This window comes from Alternaria incomplexa, assembly GCF_024043165.1.
Source record: "Alternaria incomplexa strain BMP 0042 chromosome Unknown scaffold_14, whole genome shotgun sequence".
Lineage (NCBI taxonomy): Eukaryota > Fungi > Ascomycota > Dothideomycetes > Pleosporales > Pleosporaceae > Alternaria > Alternaria incomplexa.
The window spans coordinates 863,000-886,507 of NW_026249863.1; the positions used below are offsets into that span (position 1 = coordinate 863,000).

Sequence of the window (23,508 nt, forward strand, 5' to 3'; positions counted from 1 at the left end):
TGGGTGATGCAGCGTGGCAATCTTGAATCCTGCAGCGGAAGGCGGGAGGATGACTGAGCGCTACCAGAGTCTGGCCGCGCACACAACTTGCATGTTACGCAGAAATGGCGAGGCGACTACGAAATCACTGAAAGAATTTCATGTTAGAGTTTTGCAACAATCACTATGAATTACAAGATACATCATCTTGTTCTAGAATTGAGGTAACCCTGCTCGCTAAATGGTGAATACCCCAGCCAAGACGTGAGGTAAGATCGCGTGCTCGATGAAACGCTCCATGATGATCCCTCCAGCATCGAACATCGAACTGCGGCCGGTCGGGCCTTTTGAAGTCAGACCAGGGCGGTGTGCTCGTAGAGGTGGAATTTCGCCATCGCCCAAAAGGGACTAGTTCGGGCGGGATTGGTCACTCGAAGCGTGGATTGCGTAGGATTGCGTGACCGCTGAAAGTCACGACCCAACCTTTTGTAAGGCGCGTCAGGGTCGCACTTCCCCACATACACCGTGCGGCCGACGCGACTTCCGGGGCGTCGCTCTTCTTATCCAGCTTATCTATAAAGGTCCCACTGCCCTCATCTCAACCAGAGTTTGCCCACCAAGTTTCCTGCCTTCACCTACTTTCAGGAATTAATTGCTTCTTCCTACAATACCATCCAAGCTTCAAGTCTACCACCACAACCACTGCCACTACAGTATGGCACCCAGTCTCTTGCTAGACCCAGAGTCGCCGCCCTCATCCTATGTCCACACCACCAAGCAAGCCTTCAGCCAGGACGGCGGTGTCTCACTCAAGGAGGCCCAGGCTCCCGTTGGCGGCGACTTTTCCTTCTCTTCTACAGCCATGAACGGTAATGGTAACGGCCATGTCAACCGTAGCGATGGCTTCTCCGGCAACGGGTTCTCAGATGCTCAGCAAGGCGGAAGCGATTTCATTACTGCTCAGACTCTTCGTCAACAATCGGACAGCTATGCGACTCAGGCTCGCACTTCGGGAGACGGAAAGCGTCCCAACATCTTGTACATTATGGCCGATCAGATGGCCGCACCCATGCTAAAGTTCAATGACCCAGAGTCAGTTATCAAGACACCTCATCTTGATGAGCTTGCTAGGACCGGCGTCAACTTCGCGAGCGCTTACTGCAACTCACCTTTGTGTGCACCATCTAGGTTCACCATGTGCAGCGGTCAGTTGCCATCCAAGATCGGAGGATACGACAACGCCTCGATCCTGAGTCCAGAGATCCCGACCTACGCCCACTACCTCCGCCGCGAAGGATACGAGACCGCGCTCGCAGGAAAGATGCACTTCATCGGCCCAGACCAGCTCCACGGCTTCGAGCACCGACTTACTTCCGACATCTACCCTGGCGACCTGGGATGGTCCGTCAACTGGGACAAGCCAGAGGAGCGTCAAGAGTGGTACCACAACATGGCTTCGGTCATGCAAGCCGGACCATGTGTGCGATCCAACCAACTCGACTATGACGAAGATGTCATGCACAAGGTAAGGAATCTCAGTAGTACAATATACTCCAGCGGTATAAGGAAGTCTTCTAACACATACCTCCAGGCTCAACAGTACCTCTACGACTACGTTCGGTCTGACCCCGAGAGCCGTCGGCCATTCGCCTTGACCATCTCTTTGACCCATCCACACGACCCCTACACCATGATCCAGGAGTACTGGGACCGATACGAGGGCGTCGACATTCCCCTGCCCAAGGTTGAGATCGCCCAAGAGAACCAGGATTCTCACTCCCAGCGTCTGCTCAAGACCATCGACCTGTGGGACAACCCCGTTCCAGACGAGGCCAAGATCCGCGCGCGCCGTGCCTACTTCGCTGCTTGCAGCTTTGTCGACGACCAGGTTGGCAAGCTCGTTCGTCTCCTCAAGAACTGCAGGCTCGACAAGGACACCATTATCGTCTTTTCTGGAGATCACGGCGACATGCTTGGCGAGAGGAGCCTGTGGTACAAGATGAGCTGGTATGAGAACAGTGCGCGCGTCCCCATGATTATCAACGGGCCAAACATCGCGCCCAAGAAGGTCAAGGAGTCCGTGTCCACCATGGATCTCTTGCCCACGTTCGTCGACCTCGCCGGAGGACAAGTTGATGATCGTCTGCCACTAGACGGTGTCAGCCTTCACGAGTACCTTGTCTCAGACAAGCCGGGCAAGGACGAGGTGTTCGGCGAGTACATGGGCGAGGGCACCGTTACTCCGACTTACATGATCCGTCGTCATGAGTGGAAGTTCACCTACTCCCTTGCCGACGGACCGCAACTCTACAACCTGGTTGAAGACCCGCAGGAGCTGCATGACCTTGCCACTTCCCCAGAGCCTCACAACCAGAAGATGCTCGCCAAGTTCGAGGCGGAGGCGCGCGAGAAGTGGGACTTCAAGACCATCCACAACGACGTCGTCCGAAGCCAGCGCATGCGCCAGGTTGCTTGCAGCGCACTGAAGATTGGCCGCAAGGAGTCGTGGGACTACCAGCCGCCGGCAAACGACCAGAACCGCTTCATCCGCTCGCACATTCCTCTGGATGAGCTCGAGCGTCGCGCCCGCTTCCCCATCGTCGACTACTTGGGCCGTGAGAAGTCAGCTCAGGCATCCCACCATGGTCTTGCTGGAGCAGCTGGCCAGTGAGGGCACGTTTCCCAAACACCCACGACCTTTTTTCCTTTCGATCAATTTGTGTTATTACAGATGCCGACATTCCATCTTTCCAGTCTGTTTCTAGCGATGCTGTTAATGTCCAGTTTTATTAGCGACTCATGGCGTATGACTTTACGACGCAGGGTGTGTATTGTCAAGCGTTCTGCAAACAGCATGGTCAGAGTGAGTTGCATTTACGGCGTTTTGGGGCATATGAGGGCAGGGCGTTATGGTGATGATGATCTTGCGCAGGCGATACATGGTCGACGGCGGGTGATCTGGCTATCTATAGCACAGTACAACAATAGAACTGAAAACGTAACCTCGGTGCAGAGTGAATTGACGTCGGCGTTGATCATGTGTGAAAGAATGGAGGGTGGTGCTGCGAAGCTGTGTGACTCCGGTGCGAAGCGGCGGGGACAAGGAGGGGCGTAATGGTGAGTACGACGATTGGGGGACTGCGATAAGCCAAGTTTCAAGCTACACGTGAGGTGGCGTTTGCCTCCACAAGCCGAGCGACCGACAGCGGAAGGTGCCAGTTACGTCTGCGACTCAGTACCACCAACCTCAGTTGTAGCCATATCCACCGTGTTTGTTCTACCTCAACCTCCCACTCCTCTTCAACTACCTCGAGCTCCGTCCATCAACTACGCACAACCATGTCTACTGCAGCCCGCCGCCGTTTGATGCGCGACTTCAAGGTACGCCACTAGAGCAGCACCAGCAAGCTCTGGATGTTTGCGCAATTTAATAGAGAACACCGTACTGACAAAAACAGCGCATGCAAACTGATCCTCCCGCTGGTGTCTCTGCGTCTCCAGTTGCGGACAATGTCATGACCTGGTACGGCTCACCGCATTCCCCCGCACGCGACACCAAGCCTCGCAGTCGTTCTCGACATTCGGACACACAGCAGCGGCAATAACATATGTCTGAGCTTGAATGCTGACACATAGACAGGAACGCAGTTATTATCGGCCCAGCAGACACACCGTTCGAAGACGGGACCTTCCGTCTTATAATGCATTTCGAGGAGGCATACCCAAACAAGCCGCCGGGCGTCAAGTTTATTAGCCAGATGTTCCATCCCAACGTATACGGGACTGGCGAGCTGTGTCTGGACATTCTGCAAAACCGGTGGTCGCCCACGTACGACGTGGCAGCCATCCTGACCAGTATTCAGAGGTACGTCACAGTAGAGCTGGTGGGCTGCAGCGCGACACATGCTAACAGGGTCCAGTCTGTTAAACGACCCGAACACCTCGTCTCCCGCCAATGTCGAAGCATCGAACCTGTACAAAGAGAACCGCAAGGAGTACACCAAGCGCGTGCGTGAGACAGTGGAGAAGAGCTGGGAGGACTGAGGGGCGACTGGGGTACGAATATCACGACACGACGGCATGGAATGGAGTTACAAGGAACAGGGACAATGTCATGTTTGTTACTGGGAGCCAGGGGCGTTTTGTTTGAGGCTCTGCGGCGTGGAGTTTGGTTCACTATGGTTCTATGTTCGTGGCGTAGCCAATATACGTCCGTTTTCGTTGCAATCGCTGATCATGTAGAGAAGCGTGATTGTCTTTGTCTCTCCACTAATGCAGGGATCCTGGTTAGTTGTCTTGGGCACAATGCAGCGGTTTCTTGCTGCAACTGCTACAATGCCATGAAGCGATGCAAGTAGGCGGGACAAAGAGGTCACCGTAAAGGAAGATGCGCAGAACATGCTTTGACCAGGCAGGTTGCGTCACGGCCGTTGGCGGCGGGGAGGAGGAAGGCGCGCTATGGGCATGCAGACCCTGGGCGTATCAACACAAGCCCGAGCCCGCACCTCGACAGTAGCCCGGCATCAACATCGCTCGTCTCCCTCACCGCGCGCGCCCCCGTGCTGTTGTCCCCTCACTTTCTCCTGGCGCGAGCAGCGAAGGAGTCCCCGGCGAGCCCCAAGACGGATCCGTGGCCGTTTCAGCAGTTCCCCTTAACCATAGTCATAGCGGGGCCTGTAATTACCCACCTCCCACGCGCCGAGACACAGCGAGACGTGACGGTGCCACAACAGGACCTCCCGGCGGGCCTGCAGCAACACCTGCCCCGAAGCGCGAGCGAAGCAAACAGAGCGAGGCCTCTGGGCCGCACCGCCTGAACAGCAGCAATCATGTCGTAAGTAGCTCAAACATGGCGGCGAAGAGGGGCGGCATGGCTAACAAAACGGGCGACAGGGGCTCCAATACTATCAAAGGTGCGCCGCCATACACGAGACACAGACACGCATGGTAGACGGGTTACTGACGGTACGACTGCAGTGGTGGCGCGGTTCCGCCCGCAGAACAAGGTCGAGATAGCCAGCGGTGGAGAGCCCATAGTCGAATTCAAATCCGACGACACATGTACGATCCAGGTACGGCATGCCAGCTCGAGGGATGCAAAGCAGAGCCACTAATGCTGTGTGTTAGTCGAAAGAGGCCTCCGGGGCCTTTACCTTCGATCGCGTTTTCGACATGAACTCCCGCCAGGCCGACGTCTTCGACTACTCCATCCGCCCCACCGTCGACGATATTCTGAATGGATACAACGGAACAGTCTTCGCCTACGGGCAGACAGGAGCGGGGAAGTCGTACACCATGATGGGTAGCGATATGGACGACGAGGTCGGCAAGGGAGTCATCCCGCGTATCATCCAGCAAATCTTCGCAAGCATTCTGGCATCGCCGAGCAACATTGAATATACCGTCCGCGTCAGTTACATGGAGATTTACATGGAGCGCATCCGCGATCTTTTGGTTCCCCAAAACGACAATCTGCCGGTGCACGAAGAGAAGAACAGGGGAGTCTACGTCAAGGGTCTGCTGGAAGTATACGTTTCGAGCGAGGAAGAAGTCTACGAGGTCCTCCGAAGAGGTGGATCTGCACGAGCGGTGTCAGCTACCAACATGAACGCCGAATCCTCGCGATCGCATTCCATCTTTGTCGTAACGGTGAACCAGAAGAACGTCGAGACCGGGTCATTGAAAAGCGGACAGCTCTTCTTGGTCGATTTGGCTGGTTCTGAGAAGGTTGGCAAGACCGGAGCGAGTGGACAGACGCTGGAGGAAGCAAAGAAGATCAACAAAAGTCTGAGTGCCTTGGGCATGGTCATCAACTGCTTGACCGACAGCAAGACGCAACATATCCCCTACCGAGACTCGAAGCTCACACGTATTCTCCAAGAATCGCTCGGTGGTAACTCCCGGACAACTTTGATCATCAACTGTTCGCCAAGTAGTTACAACGACGCCGAAACGCTGGGCACACTTCGGTTCGGTATGCGCGCAAAGACTATCAAGAACAAGGCCAAGGTCAACGCCGAACTCAGTCCGGCTGAGCTCAAGGCCATGCTCAAGAAGGTACAAGGACAGGTCACGTCATACGAGACATATATTGGTTCGCTCGAAGGGGAAGTCTCGCTTTGGCGTGGAGGCGAAAGCGTCCCCAAGGAGAAATGGATCCCACCTCTGGAGACTAGTCCGTCTTCAGGCAGAAAGCCAGCGACAACGCCTCGTCCGGGAACGCCATCGAGGCTGGAAGGTGTGAGAAACTCGGAAACGCCACGACCTGATTCGCGAATGGACCTGGAACGCGCTGGTACACCCAGCATACCACTAGACAAGGACGAGAAGGACGACTTTCTCCGAAGGGAGAACGAACTCCAGGACCAGGTTGCCGAGAAAGAATCGCAGCTCGCCAAAGCCGAGGACCAACTCAAGTCTGCCAAAGAGGAGCTCCAATACTACAAAGACCGAGACGCGAAGACGAACAAGGACAATGAGCGAATCACCATGGAACTCAACGAAATGCGCATGCAGGTTGAGAAGATTCAGTTCGAGAGCAAGGAGGCGCAAATCACCATGGACGGACTGAAGGAAGCCAACTCTGAGCTGACCACCGAGCTGGACGACGTCAAGCAACAGCTCCTGGACGCGAAGATGAACGCCAAGGAGACTTCCGCCGCTATGGACGAGAAGAAGAGGAAGAAGGCTGAGGCAATGGCACAAATGATGGCCGGCTTCGATCTCGGCGGCGAGGTGTTCAGTGACAACGAGCGCACGATACGGAAGATCATTGAGGAGCTAGACCAGCTTCACGACATGAGCGCATCTGGCGAGGCGATTGCTCCGGATGCGATCAAGGGCCTGCGGGAGAAGATTGTGGAAACACAGGGCATTGTACGACAGGCCGAGCTCTCCCTTACTGCCCGCAGCGAGGAAGACAACACATATGCCAAGCGCCGCGAAGCACTGGAGGCACGCTGCGAGACCTTGCAGACGCAGTACGAGGAACTCCTCGAAGGCAACCTATCAGAGCAAGACAAGGAAGAGCTCAAGGCACGCCTTGCCGACGCCTACTCTGCCCGACAAGAAGGCAACCTCGAACTTGTCGAAAGCCTCAAGCAGGATACTGCACGTATGCTGGAAGAGAACCAGAAGCTCAAGGCCGAGAACGAAAGCCTGCAACAGCGCATTAAGAGTGGCGCTATTGCCAACGGTGTCGCCAACGGCATCAACGGCAAGACTGTGCAACAGCAGATTGCCGAGTTTGACAACATGAAGAAGAGCCTCATGCGCGACCTCCAGAACCGCTGTGAACGAGTGAGCAGACTGAGCTTCTCAAACGAAGACGCATTGCTAATAAGCCACAGGTTGTCGAGCTTGAGATTTCGTTAGACGAGACACGCGAGCAGTATAACAACGTGCTCCGTACCTCCAACAACCGCGCCCAGCAGAAGAAGATGATGTTCCTCGAGCGCAACCTCGAGCAACTCACCGTCGTCCAGCGCCAACTCGTCGAGCAGAACAGCTCCCTGAAGAAGGAAGTCGCTATCGCCGAACGCAAACTCATGGCCCGCAACGAGCGGATACAGTCTCTGGAAAGCTTGTTGCAAGACTCTCAGGAGAAACTCACAGCTGCGAATCACCGGTACGTCCCCCACCCCCCTTCCTCCTCCTCACAAACCACTCAGCATACTAACTACTATTCTTCCTTGCAGCTTCGAAGCCCAACTCACAGCCGTCAAAGAGCGCCTCGAGTCCGCCAAAGCAGGCTCCACCCGCGGTCTCGGTTCCCCCGCTGGCGGCGCAAGCTACGCTGGCTTCGGCGGCGTCGGGTCCCGCATCGCCAAACCGCTTCGTGGCGGCGGTGGTGGGCCCGTCGCGGACGGGCCTGTCCTCCCTGTCATTGGCAATCTGCAGAAGCAGGACGGTGATGGAGGGGATGCGAATAAGGGGAAGCGGACGAGCTGGTTCTTTAATCAGCGGTAGTGGGGGTGGGGGTGGTAGTGCGGATGGGAGTGCGGAGAGGGTGGAGAGGGTGGAGTATGAGTTTGAGATGGATTTGGGTGGGTATCATTGATGGGATGGTAAGCGGTGTTTTTGGCGTCGCGCTTTGTGGAGGACGGTAAGTGTGCATGGCACGATCAATGAGGAAAGGGATGGATGGATGGAATGAGATGAGACAAGATGCATGCCGAACAGAATCATGCAAATGCGCAACCAAACTTGGTTCTCTAGGAATGGGTGGGTGTCACGTTTTGGCTTTTCTATCGGTTGCTTTGCGTACTGTTGGAGTAGAACCCACTTTATACCATAGATTCATTATCTTTGAATACCGAAATGAGGATGTTTTGTCTAACGCTTATTCTTACTGTCCTCCGTCAATGCATGATGTGATGATTCTGTGAGATATGTGTGTACTCTGATCTATATTGTGGTAACTGTGAATCTGACTAGTAAAGAACGTAGACCTAAGTATGCGGAAGGTAGTCTCTTAGATCCGTACTGCGACGCGGTTTGTCTGGTACTTCTTCGTACTCGGTAGTAGGAGCGTGCAGATTATCGCTATGCTTCCAAAGGCGATGCTCGTAAACTGTTGAGGGGGGAAGTCAGTGTCTGTGATATGTATCATAAGGATTCGCGGACGTTGACTTACCCAAACATACTTCAAACTCTCACTATACGCCCACCTCGTCCCAATCGTCGCCCCCTCAATAACCTGCGGCGTAACACCCAGAATACCCGCCTCCGCCAACTTCTCCGGCTCCGTCAGAAACAAGCCCACGAAAGCCTCCACACTCTCCAGCGGCAGCCCAGCTTGCACCGCATACATCGCCGTGTACTTGGGTAGATTGGCAGTCAGCTTCCCCGCGAAAATGTTGTAGTAAATCGAATACCCGATACTGCCGCCAACCGTGCGAATCGACAACGACAACGCTGCAGCGGTTGTGATAAGCGCATCCGGACAAACCAGCATCGCAACCGTCGCAGCAGGAACAAGAACGCCGCCTACACCAAAGCCCGCCATGGATCCCAGAAACAGCACCAAGCGTTCGTTGTCTGGCGTCATAACCGCCAGCGCCCCAGCAAAACCCGTCATAATCCCCACAGCCAGCAGCAACACCTCCCTCGTCCTTCCCGGAAACGCACTCAGTGCCGCATTAAAAAATATCGCCCCCACCGCCGTCGTAAGCGCCGGTCCCAAGCCCCTTAGTCCAATAGCCACAGGATCGGGTGTGTAAACACTACTAAACGTAACCGGAAAGAAGTTTAAGATGGAAAAGAAATTCATGCCCGCGCTAAACGCAACGACGTACGCGAGACCGACGATACGCTGGCCGGAGAAAAGGGCGGCGGGGACCATGGGGTATGCGGCGTATTTGGCTTCGTAGAGGATCCATGTGAAGATGAGGAGGAGGCCGATGAGCATGGTGCATAGGACGTAGGCGGAGGTCCAGGGGTGGGTGTAGCCGCCTGATTGGAGGGCGACGAGGAAGAGGGTTAGGCCTGTTATGGAGAGGATGCCGCCGATGTAGTCTATTCTTTTCAAGATTGCTTTTCGGGAGTAGGAGGGGGAGGGGTTGGTATGGCGCTGTGGGAAGTAGGTTAGGGCGAGGCCGACGCCGACGATGAAGTTGAAGATTAGGGCGACCCAGGGGCCCCAGCGCCAACCTGGACCGGTGGCGGAGTGGGACCAGAGTTCTACGTAGAGGAGGTAGGGGCAGAAGGGGAGAACGAAGGCGGTTACGAGGGCGAGGGAGTAGCCGCGGTATTTTACGGGGACGACTTCTGCGAGGCTGGTTGGGGAGGTTAGTTGCGTGTTAGATGTATTGTACGAGTTCATGAAGATAAAGATGAACAGATAAACTTAGAAAGCGCAACGAAAGCCATCGAACGAAAGCGAACAAGGAACACAACATACCCAGCAAGACCAGTCAACTCCCCCGTCGCAGCGCCCGCCCCCGAAATCGCCATACCAGCCAACAGCTGTCCGAAATTTTGTCCACTGCCCATCAACGCACATCCGAGGCAGATGCAAAAGGAGCCAAAGAGCGCGATGTAGCGTTTCCCGAAGAGGTCTTGGAGGTAGCCTGCATAGGGGCAGACGGCGGCGATGGCGAGGATGTTGGCGGTGGGCAGCCAGGCTGAGCCGCGGTCGAGATTGAGATCGGCTTCGATGAAGGACAGGGAGGCGCCGGCGAAGTAGAGGATTACTTGGGAGCCTGCGGTGGGTTAGTCTAGGGTGAAATTGGGGTGGGGCTGGGATGAAGAGGGAGGGATCGTACCAGTGTATAGTGCGGCGAGGAAGATGGCGGCGAAGATGCTACGCACACTCCATTCTACCTTGCCATCTGAGTCGTCTCCTTTGAGTGCGTGGGCATTATTCATGTCCACGCCTTGGTCTGTTTGGTCATGCTGTGACTCCAGCGACAAGTCTGTAGCATGATGCGGGTTTGCATGTTCGATATGATGGCTGACTTGTTGTTTCTCCTTTTCGTAGTCGGGTTGGATGGTATCTGAAGCCATGATATAGCGAGCTGAGTAAAAGAATTCTGTTGATTCAGTACTGCGACTTTGAAAGGAGGAGACAAGGTGCTTGCAACTGTCTACCCCCAGTGACGGGATCATAACTATCCTATATCTCCAATCCCTCCCACATCCCGATACCAAACGCACCCCACATTCCTGAAAACGTCTTCCTATCAGTTCACCTTGGCCTCTGAAACATGCAGTCAACTTCATGTAGCGATCCAGTAGGCGCGTACCAAGCCCACATTCGACCCACTCGAACTGTTTCCAGTGACTAGCACAAGCGAAACCTGGGGTAGTTTGCAGCTACTGAGTGCGGGGAATTGACGAACGTTTCAGCAATGTGACGATCTGGGCCCATTTTGGATCGAAGGTGGCGCATGGTTAGACTGACTCGATTGTAGCGACATCGTGAGGAAGAGGCCTTTGTGGCTAGCATCTTGCCGGGAAAAGGTTCCATGTACCCCGCAGTGTGGGAATCGGGCCCTATGGACTTGGCGAGCGGCTCAGCTACGAGCTTTTTGTTTTTGGTGGCGGGCCTGGATAGATCGGTTCTGGTGTGCAGGTTGCGTTGTGGTAAAGATGGCGTACATAGGGTAATGTGACCCCGGTGGGGTTCTGAGTAGCCTATATGCAGTTCGCAAGCCTATCTTATCTACCAGACGAAGTGTTCATTAGACGACTATACTCTTTAGTTAGACAGAGTGGGCCTTCTGATGAATGCTGCCGCAGTCAAGTTGGAAACAAAGATGAAAACAAGTAGTGGGTGTAGCTCGATTGAAAACGTTTGAATTCGCGATTCCGGCGGTGCGGTTCCGGCAGTTCGCATGAATGCATCCGACAGCGTACGTCTATGTGGATGGCCCTGCTTTTTGTTGAGCGCTGGTTCGGCGATGTAATTCCACAGGCTTGCTCTCCAGGTGCTTTTCGTACATGTTGTGCAATACGGATACCGGATGAGAAAGATCATCTCTGTCCGGGCATACCTCTGCACCTCACTTCTTGTCCTTCGATCCAGCATCATCCGCGATCAAGGCTTCAACATCTCGCTCCATGAGCCAGCTGCGGACACTCTCCATGACCTTCTCAAGCGTCTGGCCACCACCCATTACATCGTCTAAATCATGCACAGTGGTTCCACTCCTATGGTCGGTAACCCGCTGCTGCCCCCAGTTGTAGGTGCGCACCTTGTCACCGCGGCCCATCTTCGCCACACCAATAACGCTTCGTCGCATGTTGGCCATCTCCTCTTCGCGTTTCTCGCGTCTTGACTGGGCGATACGCGAGCGCAGAAGCGCCCAAGCCTTCTCTTTGTTCTTGTGCTGGGATCTAGAATCTTGCATCGCGACGACCGTGTTTGTGGGAATATGCGTTAGCCGAACTGCTGACTCGGTCTTGTTGACGTGCTGGCCACCGGCACCGCTTGCCCTCATGACTTCTAGTTTGACCTCTTTCACGTCGATGTAGTAGTCGCTTTCAGGGTCTTCGAAGTCTTGCTCTTCTGCAGAGTTCTCGTGTACACTAGGTAGCACGTGTACGGATGCCGCGCTCGTGTGAGTACGTCCTTTGGCCTCAGTGGCGGGCACGCGCTGCACTCTGTGTACGCCTGCTTCGCATCGGAAGACGCCATATGCGCCATCGTTCTCCACCTCGATGATGGCTTCTGATAGCGGTACACCCGCTTCCGTCGTTCCGTTTATGTTCTCATACTTGAGGAGGTTTGTGCGAAAGCCATTGCGGTTGCAGAAAGCTGAGTACATGCGGAAGAGGTCCCCCGCAAATATAGCTGCCTCTGATCCGCCTGCGCCAGGCCGTATTTCCAGAAGACATGGTAGGTGTGCAAATGGGTGTACCGGCACCAGAGAGGTGATGAGGTTCTGTGAAGCATTGGCGAGCTGTGTTCGGGTTTCTCCAAGGTCGTCGGAAGCGAGTGATCGTAGTTCGGGATCGGTCGAGGAGTCGTGTATCATCGAGGTGAGCTCTGTCACAGACTTAGTCCATATCAGCTACTGAAGCGCTCCTGCTGGTTGCGATATCCTGCTTACCTCGTTGGCCTTATCCCACTCACCCAACGCATTCACGATCGGGCTGTATTCGCCGAGCTTCTTCGCCGCACGTGTGTCAAAGCCATTTGAAAGCTTCTCTGTCAGTTCCTTGTGCTCGGAAACAATTGCGCGGGCTCTTGTAAGGAGGGCTGGGGGTATAGACTCGGATGTCGCAGCTATGCAATATTAGCGACTGGGCCAAACTGGACACGTTCAGGACATACCACTACTCTGCAGCCGAATACTGCCATTTATCAATGGACGAGCAATGCGCGACAGGCAATTGCGGCATATCCATGACGTTGTGAGCATCGTCGAGTTGCCTCAAGCTCCAATCTGTGAATTTCTCCATGTCCAATGCGCGTTCCGATCGGCTCGGAACGTGTGCACGTGATGATAACCCTCACCCCGGCAGATTAAAGCGGACTACACCGCCTTACCACCTTCCTGTTGTGGAGACGTCATGGAGATAGGCGGGGACGCTGCGATATGTCCCGAGGGATTATCGAGCGAAATCGGCTCATTGAACGGCATCAACCATCTCCGGGGATAACCGTTGGAGACTACTTAGGTACCTAGGTATACCATAGCAGCTTGCCCGTACCCCACTCATAGCTCCAAGCTTCACAATTCAAGTCCTCATGCCTACCCCACGACGAAGCAAGAGGTCCAAACCCCAACAAGAGCCTGAGCAAGAACGGCCCGCCAAAGTCGCCAAAGTCGCCAAAGTCGCCATGGATGCCACAACTTCGAATACCCGCAATGTCTACCCACATCCCGAGCCCCAATTCGTACATTTCCCCAGCCGCCGTTCAGTTGTACACAGTACCAAAGGTATTGTATCGTGTACGCAGCCACTTGCAGCCGCTGCTGGAATCGAGATCCTAAGGAAAGGTGGTAATGCGGCAGTATGACGTAATCCATCACCACTTCCATCACATACTAACGCTACAAAGGACGCTGCGGTGGCCGTTGCGGCAGCCATCAATGTCACAGAGCCGGGCTCAACGGGCATCGGCGGTGATATGTTCTGTCTGTACTACGATGCGAAGACGAAGAAGGTATCTGCCATGAACGGTTCCGGCCGGAGTGGCGCGAATGTCACTCTCGACAAGGTCAGGAAAGACCTCAACATCGCAGAAGGCCAGAGCGGCCAGATTCCCATGGACCATGTACATGCCGCGACAGTGCCTGGCGCAGCAGCGGGATGGGTCGACTGTGTTGAGCGATTTGGTAGTGGAAAGGTCAGCATGGAGGACGTGCTCGCGCCCGCCATCGATCTCGCGGAGAACGGTTTCCCAGTCTCCGAGTTATCAGCAACATTCGTAAGTTTTGCAACGCTTCATGAACAGGTGACATTCTGACATTTTGCAGTGGGCAGCGAGCGAAAAGGACCTCTTGAAAGCATCGCCCAACGGGCGCGAGATGCTCAAGGATGGCAGAGCGCCCAAAGCCGGAGAAATCATGAAGAACCCCACAATGGGCAACACCTTCAAACTGCTGGCCAAGCACGGAAAGAAAGGATTCTACGAGGGCGAAGTAGCCGAGCAGCTCGTAAAAGTAGTGCAAGATCTCGGTGGCTATCTCACTCTAGACGATCTCAAACACCATGCAGAAACCGGGACAGAGCCAGTAGACCCCATCTCGCTAAAGTACACAGGCCAAGGTGTTGGAGAGCGACCCGACGGCGGTATCGAGCTATGGGAACATCCACCAAACGGCCAAGGAATCGTCGCTTTGATGGCCCTCGGAATTATCCAGGAACTCGAGAAGCAGAAGAAGATTCCAAAGTGGAGCTTGAACGACCACAACAGCACCCAATATCTCCACACTGTCATCGAAGCATTGCGAATCGCCTTCTGTGATGCCCATTGGTTCGTCACAGACCCAAATGTTGTGAAAGTGCCATCTGCCGAGCTTATCTCGGAGAAGTATCTTGCTGAGCGAGCGAAACTATTCGACCAAAAGAAGGCCATCTCAGCGCCCGTCCATGGTTCTCCAGCGCATCTGCAAAGCGACACTGTCTACTTCTGCTGTTCTGACCCCGAAGGAAACGCCATCTCCTTCATCAACAGCAACTATGGCGGATTTGGTACTGCCATCATTCCCAAAGGCTGCGGTTTTACTCTACAGAACCGAGGAGCAAACTTCAGTCTCGACAAAGACCACCCCAATGTTCTAGCCCCGAGGAAGCGTCCATACCACACTATCATCCCGGGCCTGACTACATACATCAACGACGGTAGTCTGCACTCCGTGTACGGCGTCATGGGTGGCTTTATGCAGCCTCAGGGTCATGTACAGGTGCTCCTCAACCAAGAAGTCTTCAAACTCAACCCGCAAGCTGCGCTGGATTCACCACGCTTCTGCATCGGAGCCGGAATGCCTAGCGCTGACGGCAAAATGACGGACGCGACGATCTACCTGGAAGAGGGTATCAACCAAAAGGTCGTAGAGGAGCTGCGAGCACTCGGTCATAACGTCAAGCAACTGGACGGCTACGGACGAGGTATGTTTGGTCGGGGCCAGATTATCCGGCGACATGTAGACGACGGTGTGCAGGTCTGGAGTGGAGGTAGTGATCTGCGAGGTGACGGTGCGGCGGTGCCATTGTAGGCGGCCACGACCACCTGAAGATCACGATTGTATATGAATAAGCAATCCAATGTCATAACACCTTCAATTCAACTGACTCGCGTCCTGTAAGCAGCAGCCATTCATATCGCAAGTTGACGAAGTAGTCCACAGCTGAGAACAAAGAAAAGCGATGCCAATATCAACCACCCCGCCAATCTCGATCAACACGAGCAACCCCAAACCCAGCAATAAATACCGAAACTCCAACCCAGACCGCCACATGATCCGCAACGTTTCGCACGTGTATTGTGAAGGACATCCCGCAGCCTGGCGTGCTTAGGGTGAACGATCGACGGCCCGCCCTTGCTGTTTCACATGTTGCATGCAAGAATGTGGCAGAACTGTGCGCCATGTGGTCTACCTTACCCGCAAACGGAATAAACAGACGAAGCAGATCCCTCCAACTGGCAAATCAAAGTACGCCTGAGATAAAAATACACCTAAGTTCGCAGTTGAGAGAAGCCATGATCCGGTATGTCGGTGTGAAAGGACAAGTTGTGTATCGTACACGCACGCGTTCATTTCCAAACCAGCGGGTTCAAACGACGATCGGAGAGATTAATATGTTGGTATGGGGGTTGATTCGATGGGGGTATGTGGTCCTTGCGCAGATGTAGTTGGGGTTTAATATGTGGGTTGGGTATGTGGCATTGTGGTTTGTACAACATGAATGATTTCCTAGCTTTACCTCACGTTATCTTCTCCATGCCCCCTTCGTCCCACCACACCCTTCCTACCGTACCAACTATGACTGCTCGACCAACTCTGGCTCCTCGCCGTCCCTCTATCCGGTGCGATGCGATATCCTTCATAAACTCCCGCCCAAGCTTGAGCGAAAGCCGCACACGCTCAAGCGAAGACCGGATACGCACGAGTGAAAGTTATACACAGACGAGTGAAAGCCATAAACGCTTCAGCGAAGTTCATATTCACCCCAGCAACTCCAACCACGCATCTACCGACCGCTCGTCATCGCCTCGGCCCGTCGCCTGCTTGAAGTCCTCGTACACAGATTACATCAGAGCCGTCGACACGTCCAGTGAAAAAGCAGAACCAGAGTACACAGTCACTCCCTACACCGACGACTCATATCGAGTTAATCATAAATCAGGTCTAGCATGCGGAATCACAAGAGGCTTTCGGGTCTTGTCCCAGGGTTGCGCAAGGTTACGGGTCACTTGGATACGCGCGCGAGGGCGCGGTCGCGGTCGAGGACACGTGGGTAGACGGCTCAGAGATAAGAGAGATGTTGTTGTGTTTGTAGAAGAAGTGCAGGAGGATGAGGGGAAAGATGTGGTAAGCGAGGAGGAGAATAGACTGGATGAGAAGGAGTTGGAAAGGGGATGTGTTGTGTATAAATGAAGAAAGAAGAAATTGGTATCATTCTCGTTAGGTAAAGATAAGGGAACAAACATAAACATAAATATCCAAAGAGATGTGCAGACATGTTCTGCATAGCACAACGCTCAACCCAAAAAACAACCTGTGACTTTCGCATCCTCACATTCCCCTCTCATTCATCCTCCACATCCTTCTCTCCCTCCGTACTTTGCTCCTTCCTCCCCCGTCCAAACAGCCTCCCCAATTTCAACCCCAACCCATGCTCCCCACTCCTATCCGTCTCCCTACTCCAAAGACTACTCGCCCTCCTCCTCCCCTCTACACTATTCTTCCTGCCTCCTTCCGACCTCGAGCTCGAATGTCTTCTAGGTTCTGTTTTCGACGCGGCGTAGTGGTCGTCGGGGCTGGATGTGAGGACGAGTTTGTTGTTGGAGGTGGATGAGGGGGATGAGGAGAGGATGTTGGCCCAGGTGTGCGCTATGGAGGAACGGCGGTCTGGGGTTGGTTAGTTTAGAGGGATGGAGGGATGGAGGGACGGATGGATGGAGGAAGGGGAGGAAGGGGAGGAAGGGGGCGTACGCATGTTTCCTGCTCCGCCGCGGCCGTAGGGGATACAGGGGTCTTGTGTTGAGTGTGGTGACATTGTTGTGGTGTTGTAATATGTCGACAAATTCGAAGATCGAGCGTATGACGAGTATGTACAGTCGTCAGACGTGTGCCAGTTTCGATTGTATATGACACCTCGTCGTCGTGTGAGGTAATCTTTCGTGTATGTCTTTCGCAAGATGTCGTGAAAAGCGCAAAACTGAAGAATCGTTCTAGAAGACGCGCACTACCCCATATAACCCCCCAACCCCATCCCATCCGCCGCAGATCCCAGCCCATCACCCTACGTAACCCACTATTCCCTCTCCGAAGATCACCCAAGCCCGCCCACACTTCTCTAGACCCCGGATTCACCCGTGGCCCAACTAGGTAATTCGGCCATCACCCACCCACTCACATCCCATCCTCCTATCTACCGCGGCTCTTCTCATACAAGCTTTTGAAGGCAAGCTTAGCTTCTTGGCTTCCATAGGTGAGCGAGTGAAGGGACGTCAAAGAGGGCACCACTAGCGCGCGAGAAGCTTATCTTGAGAAAGTTGAGCTTGGCATGGGTGATGCGATCGTGGAGACGGGCTTGCAATTCTGGGGTTGGCAGGTTTCGTCGCGTGATCGGGCGGAGCGTGGACGTTGCGGAGGGAATCCCGCAGGGTGTTAGTGGGTTGCTTTCCGCGAGATCGGCGTTGGGGGTTGGGAGGATGACGTAGTGGAAGATGTAGCTTAGCCGGACTGGAAAGTTGGGTGATAATGACAGCTTTAAACACGTTTTTTTGGGGGGTTTAGATGTGATATGGTGTGGGTACGGTACACGATCTAGCATGTGTACCTTGCGTTTCAATGACTAGCTACCTGTAGCTGCGCTGCTTTCTCCGCTAATACCGGTCTTACTCCAAGAAAGGATCGTAATACAATTCATGTAGAGCCGTGAAATCATAGTCCTTGGCATCAAGCTGCCCTGCAACGCACTTCTTAGCATGATATTTCCAAACGTTCACCTGTTCATCCTTCAACTCATTCCCTATACGTTGAGCATCCTCTTCGAATTCCTCCAGAGTGCCTATAGGGCATGACAGCCGTACTGTAGAATCACCAGAAAGAATGAGCCGTACGCAAGTAACAAGGCGCCGCTCTTGACGTGCGTTGTAGGCGAACTCGGGATTGTCGGGGGTTATTTCATCGAAGAGGGGAACATGATCCTCATTCTCGTGATAGCGACGTTGGTTCGCAGAAGCAAGTGCCGCAAGCCTCTTGATAGCATTCCAAACACGCTGGGCGGTGTCGGTGTTTGCTTCAAGATGAAGGTGATATGCAGATAACGGCATGCCGGCATTTCGCAAGTTCATAGCCTCGTTGATCCAGTGAATGGTGTTGTACGCAGCCTCGGGTAGCTCTCGCATAGGTAATCGAGAAGCACTTGCCGGATCTCGAGAAGGTAATCGAGAAGCATTGACCCAGTTCATTATGGCATTGGGGTCGAGAAAGCTTCAGAGGTACGTCAGCACGAGAAGATTTCCAGTTACGATAGGTGGCTTACATAGCACTCCACATGTCAACGTGGTGGTCAATACGTAGCCGGGGAAGCTCGTGGAGATACGGAATGAGGCCGTGCGCATGACATCGTGGCAATGCGCAGCTTCTGCGATCTTCGCGTATGACCAAACGACGCAACCGAGACCGCTGTCCCTGTGGCAGCATTTCGAGGAAGTGGATGCTCTGCGAGGCAGCCGATCCATAATATCTGAGCTCTTTACCCTCGCCAGGAGGTCCTTGATCAGGGATCCACGAAACATCTCTGCTCAATTTCAGAACCGTCACCAGCTCTCTCATCTCGTTGATCTGCGCAGATGTAGGTGTTTTCCAAGGCAGCCATACTGTGGACGATATTTTCGAACATGCCATTTCAAGCGTGGTTTTGCGCTCGTCTTGTGAGGCGGGGACTCCGTCGTTTCGCATACCGTTGATGTGTTTCCAAATATTGCGAGGCCAGTAGAAAGACTCCAATGATAGAAGCCATATTGAGATACCAAAATGAGGACAGGCATACTGCAGTGCCTCCTGTAGAGCTTGGCGATCCATATGGGTCATTGGCAGTGCAGAGTCTCTTACTACTCGGGTGATCCCCACATAGCGGTCTTGTCCCTTCATTTGTGCCAGTAATTTGATCTGAGCACCAATACCGCTCTGAGGGTACTGTTTGAAAACATGCCTCGCCATTTCCTCAGTAGCTACAAAACGAAGTCAGCTGGTGCGTATTTCACGCGGTGTTTTTGGGCATGAGCATGAGCATCGTCCTACCATATAGATCAAGTGCATTAAGAGCGGCATCTTGCATTGACATGTTCAGATAATGTAACAAAGACGAGAGATAGCATGTCATAGACGTCAAGGAGGATTCAAATGCTCCCTCTGCGCCTGCAACACGTGCTATGTGTGTTTTGAAGGTAATGATCTTTTGACTCAGAGCAAGTTCCACTGCCTCCGCCGCGACTTGCTTGCAAGTCCGTATAAGTCCGAGATTGATAGCTGTGCCATCTGGGTATCGTAGTGTATTCGTCTCGGCGTGGTAATGGTATCCCTCGTCGCTCGAAAGGCAATAGTTATAAATCTCGTCGCGAAGTTCCCGGGGGATGCGTAGAAGATGGCAGGTGGGGAGCTTCGAAGCTACCATAGTGTCCAAAGGCGTTTGTGCTGATGAAGGTATTTAGATTGAGTAAACAAGGTCAGTATGTAGAATATAGTTCCTCGACACGCGGTCCACTTAGTCTGCCGGCTGTCCTTAGGCAGCAGCATTACCAGGGTGTGGTACTCGACGTTGCAACATTGTTTGCGGTCGCCCAGACCATAGACGGCGGAGAACAAGGTTTCAAAGCTGGATGCCTAGATCGCTGCGCCTTTAGAACGCGTGTTGTGTATTCCTTCGTGCGCAAGACGCACCTACGCTCGACATGATCCCGGTTCGACCGATCATCATGGTACAACGCCAATACAGGTAGTATACAACCACCAAACCGCCACCCACGCTCACTTGCCGCCCACTCTCTTGTTCTTGAGCTTGATGGTCTCTCCGTTAACGAAGATACCCTTGCCCTTGTACGGTTCTGGTACCCTCCAACTCCTTATCTTGGCTGCGAACTGCATGACCACCTCCTTCTCCGGCCCCTCCAACAGTAAACGTGTCGGCTGCGGTGTGCTCGCGGTGACGCCCTTTGGTATGGCCAGTTCAACTGGATGTGTGTATCCGACCTTTAAGTTGACGAACTTCTGGCCAGGGAATTCAGACTTTACCGTCGTCGCGGAGTCTTCGACTGAAGCACGGTAACCGACACCGTTGAAGCGGAGAATCGCACTGTGTCCTTCGCTGACGCCGAGAATGTGGTTCTGGAGGTATGCGCGGGTGGTGCCTGGATCTGTGTCAGCGATTTGAGCAGCCTACTGTGATAACAGCGTTCGTACCCCACATTGCCTTTTGTTTCGCATCTTTCGCGTCCTCAATTGTCAACGTCGGGCCGCCCAATGCCGGGTCCTGGTTGATATTGACATATGGAGGGATAGCCATTGAAAGCTCGCCCAGTGGTCCCTTGATGTGTACGGTAGACATAGCCTGCACTCTCGCACTTCTCGCCTTAGCGGAAGGTGCGACCACCTGGAACGTGACTCCCTGGGGTATGGAGAGCGGTAAAGACCCGATCTTGGATTGACATGATGCCGTCGAAGTAAAGGTCCTGGTCGGCGCGGGCCTGGAAAATACGGGCAGCAGGAAAGTCGGTATTGAGTCGCTGCTCTGGCTCGAAGCCTTTGCGAAGCTTTGGGCGCACCGCCGTCGTGCTGGGGCGAACATGTTGATTGATGCCGGCAACGATTATCGCGAGAGTTTTCGGAATCTCCAACTCGCTGCTAGCTCATCCGGTCTCGTGATAGCGCGTCATCGACGTCTCTGATTGGTGGGGCGGTCACACCTTCCCCCATGAACACCCCTCAACACCACAACACATCAGCCGTCATCACTCCCTGGAGAACATCCATGGATGTTGTGCGATGCAACGTTCAATTTCGACGTTTCATACCTTTGACCGGCAGCTCTCTCACTCAGGCATGTGCCTCTTGATCGTCGACTAACAGCGCGTGCTCTTACCACAGATTTTGCCTCACCTTCCTGTCGCGGCAGGCGTCATGCTTCAGGCTTTTCAACGTTGCGTCTTCTTTGCTCTCTTACCATATCGTGAACTCACATGGTCGCTACTAATAGAGATCTTACCATCCTTGACCTCTCGCCTTCTTCTCTTTTTCTACTTTCTTCTACTCCCTGGCTCCTGCTTTATCTCGCCAGCTTACCGTGCCGTGCTTTCGATGACCCTGACTGCTCACCAGCGGACTGCCCATATGGGATGCCAACATGGACTCATCAAGGCGAAGCTGATCATGATGGGGCTTCTCCTCATCCCTACAGTATCCTCTCATTACCACTCCCCGCCAGCAAGTGCAGCTCCAACAGTCAATGTGGATTCCTTGTTCCAATACACAACATCCAGGAACCACAAAGTGATCACACAAGCAGTCGACTTCGTCGTTTCTATGCAGACAGCACCTACTTGCACTCGCATGGCCGCTTCTCACCTGATGAACGAGTGCAAACTATTGGAACATGCACCGGACTTCGCCAAATCTCGCCCGGAAGCGTACCTGGACAATGTCAAAACCGAGTACGCGGCCAAGCTAGCTGTGTGCGAACTCCTCAGTGCCCAACCAGTCAACCCCACACCACCGGCAAATTGCGACATCCTGGTGCCGGCATCAAGACATTGCGGTAAAGGCGGTAGCTGGTGGCACGCCCGGCCGGATTTTCCTAGCGACAAGCAATGCTACCCCGACTTCAAAGAGTACCAGTACACCCAATGCCTCAAGAGCCTTCAATCGACCCCACAGTACTGGACATCGTTCAGCAACGCCCGCCAAAACGCAGTGGTCATGTGCCAGGCCAGCAGGGATGTCATCGAGCGAGAAAACCACCTTGAGATATTCAAGAACCTGACCCAGGTACTGGGTGATGTGACATCGAACATGCAAAAGACGACCGAAGAGTACGAGTCTCTCATCCGTGAGCAGAGGCAGTACTCTGAAGAAGCTCGCGACTCTCATCAGCAGCTCAAAGAGGACATCCAAGCTGTTCAAGAGAAGGCTGTTGCCACTGTGGGAGCGCTTGACGACAAGTTCCGTACTTTCATGGAGGTGTCAATCTCGGATCTCATTACAGCTCTGGCCGAGAGTCAGAGCAACGAGATTGATCAGATCCATGAGAAGATGCAGGATTTCTCGCAAGAGTTGATGCTTGAAAGTTCACAGCTTGCAAAACACTTCACTGGCGAACTCCAACAATTCCATGATCTAGCCAGGATGAGCATCCAGTCCAATCACGAGGCGCAAGTCGACAGCTATACCGTCCTGGCAGGTTACATGGGCGTCACACAGGATACAATCAATCGAACGAACGACATCGCAGACCGCTCTCTTTCTACAGTCGACAGTATTGCGCAACGCTTGGACATCTTCGAGACGCAGACCGAGCACATTGCCGAAGGTTTCGCTTTCCTCAGTGCAATACCAGCACTTGTTACACTACTCATCCGCAGCTTCATAGCCATGGTCGGTACACTATTCATCTTCACTGTCCTGTATAAGCTCAACACAAAACTTGCGGCCTACACTGCCGGCGCTTGCAGCTCTGCCTTTCTCCTGCATACATGCGGTATCTTCGACTGGCTCGGCGATCTCCCCTCCCGCGTCGCAAGGTTCCACGACCAACCTCCTCTTGCGACTATCGTTGGCATGTCACCTTGGCAGAAAGGCGCCGGTATCGTACTTCTACTCTGGCTTGCCGCCTACCCGGTATGCCGCATCAACGCTTGTCTCGGAAGTCTCATTGCTGCGACCCTGAAGCGGCTTCTCAGCCCATTCTGGATCAGCGAGTATAGCAACGAGAACGGCACGGGCTTTCTGCCGAGTATCGAGATTCCCGCTGCGTATCCTCGTCGTGCCGATGACCGGTATCATCGGAAAGATGTCGGCTATCGCAATTGTCCTGACTACTCGAGATCGGCGTCACCACCCAGCGACAATTAGCAACCAATGCGTGCGACGCGCTGTCCGGCGTTCTCGACGTTAACGTCAACATATCATCAGCACATTTATGACATATATCTCTAAACGACTTCTCAGGAGGCGTTACTTGTACCAAGAACCACATTTCATCGGTCGATACATATTCAGGTCGCGATATACCCTAACTTTTCTTACCGTTCTACGACGGCATTTCCACGGCGTTGGAGCAATATTTCATATCTTGCTGGGTGATCTCGACATATTATATCAGAAAAAAGGCGGAGTCAAGGAAACCGGG

General features: G+C 53.7%; 8 protein-coding genes across 8 annotated transcripts; 5 read left to right on the forward strand and 3 right to left on the reverse strand.

The window, feature by feature from the left end:
* Positions 1–694: 694 nt before the first annotated feature.
* On the forward strand, positions 695–2,650 carry J4E90_009007 (uncharacterized protein; the record flags this gene model as incomplete). The annotated part of the gene is made up of 2 exons (XM_051438528.1): positions 695–1,504; positions 1,571–2,650. The coding sequence occupies 2 exons, from the start codon at positions 695–697 to the stop codon at positions 2,648–2,650; spliced, it is 1,890 nt and encodes a 629-aa protein (XP_051287838.1).
* A 1,030-nt stretch (positions 2,651–3,680) lies between these two features.
* On the forward strand, positions 3,681–4,023 carry UBC2 (Ubiquitin-conjugating enzyme E2 2; the record flags this gene model as incomplete). The annotated part of the gene is made up of 2 exons (XM_051438529.1): positions 3,681–3,844; positions 3,900–4,023. The coding sequence occupies 2 exons, from the start codon at positions 3,681–3,683 to the stop codon at positions 4,021–4,023; spliced, it is 288 nt and encodes a 95-aa protein (XP_051287839.1).
* A 1,128-nt stretch (positions 4,024–5,151) lies between these two features.
* Positions 5,152–7,947, forward strand: KLP1 (Kinesin heavy chain; the record flags this gene model as incomplete). Its single annotated transcript, XM_051438530.1, has 3 exons — positions 5,152–7,278; positions 7,329–7,606; positions 7,677–7,947. 3 exons carry the CDS (start codon positions 5,152–5,154, stop codon positions 7,945–7,947), a joined length of 2,676 nt encoding a protein of 891 aa, XP_051287840.1.
* Positions 7,948–8,452: 505 nt separating this feature from the next.
* J4E90_009010 (uncharacterized protein) lies at positions 8,453–10,485 on the reverse strand (the record flags this gene model as incomplete). The annotated part of the gene is made up of 4 exons (XM_051438531.1): positions 8,453–8,551; positions 8,615–9,755; positions 9,881–10,181; positions 10,245–10,485. The coding sequence occupies 4 exons, from the start codon at positions 10,483–10,485 to the stop codon at positions 8,453–8,455; spliced, it is 1,782 nt and encodes a 593-aa protein (XP_051287841.1).
* Positions 10,486–11,483: 998 nt separating this feature from the next.
* On the reverse strand, positions 11,484–12,845 carry J4E90_009011 (uncharacterized protein; the record flags this gene model as incomplete). The annotated part of the gene is made up of 3 exons (XM_051438532.1): positions 11,484–12,479; positions 12,534–12,709; positions 12,758–12,845. 3 exons carry the CDS (start codon positions 12,843–12,845, stop codon positions 11,484–11,486), a joined length of 1,260 nt encoding a protein of 419 aa, XP_051287842.1.
* Positions 12,846–13,174: 329 nt separating this feature from the next.
* J4E90_009012 (uncharacterized protein) lies at positions 13,175–15,149 on the forward strand (the record flags this gene model as incomplete). The annotated part of the gene is made up of 3 exons (XM_051438533.1): positions 13,175–13,441; positions 13,490–13,858; positions 13,908–15,149. The coding sequence occupies 3 exons, from the start codon at positions 13,175–13,177 to the stop codon at positions 15,147–15,149; spliced, it is 1,878 nt and encodes a 625-aa protein (XP_051287843.1).
* Positions 15,150–20,135: 4,986 nt separating this feature from the next.
* Positions 20,136–20,952, reverse strand: J4E90_009013 (uncharacterized protein; the record flags this gene model as incomplete). The annotated part of the gene is made up of 2 exons (XM_051438534.1): positions 20,136–20,515; positions 20,568–20,952. The coding sequence occupies 2 exons, from the start codon at positions 20,950–20,952 to the stop codon at positions 20,136–20,138; spliced, it is 765 nt and encodes a 254-aa protein (XP_051287844.1).
* A 542-nt stretch (positions 20,953–21,494) lies between these two features.
* J4E90_009014 (uncharacterized protein) lies at positions 21,495–23,231 on the forward strand (the record flags this gene model as incomplete). The annotated part of the gene is made up of 1 exon (XM_051438535.1): positions 21,495–23,231. The coding sequence occupies one exon, from the start codon at positions 21,495–21,497 to the stop codon at positions 23,229–23,231; it is 1,737 nt and encodes a 578-aa protein (XP_051287845.1).
* Between the last annotated feature and the right edge of the window lie 277 nt (positions 23,232–23,508).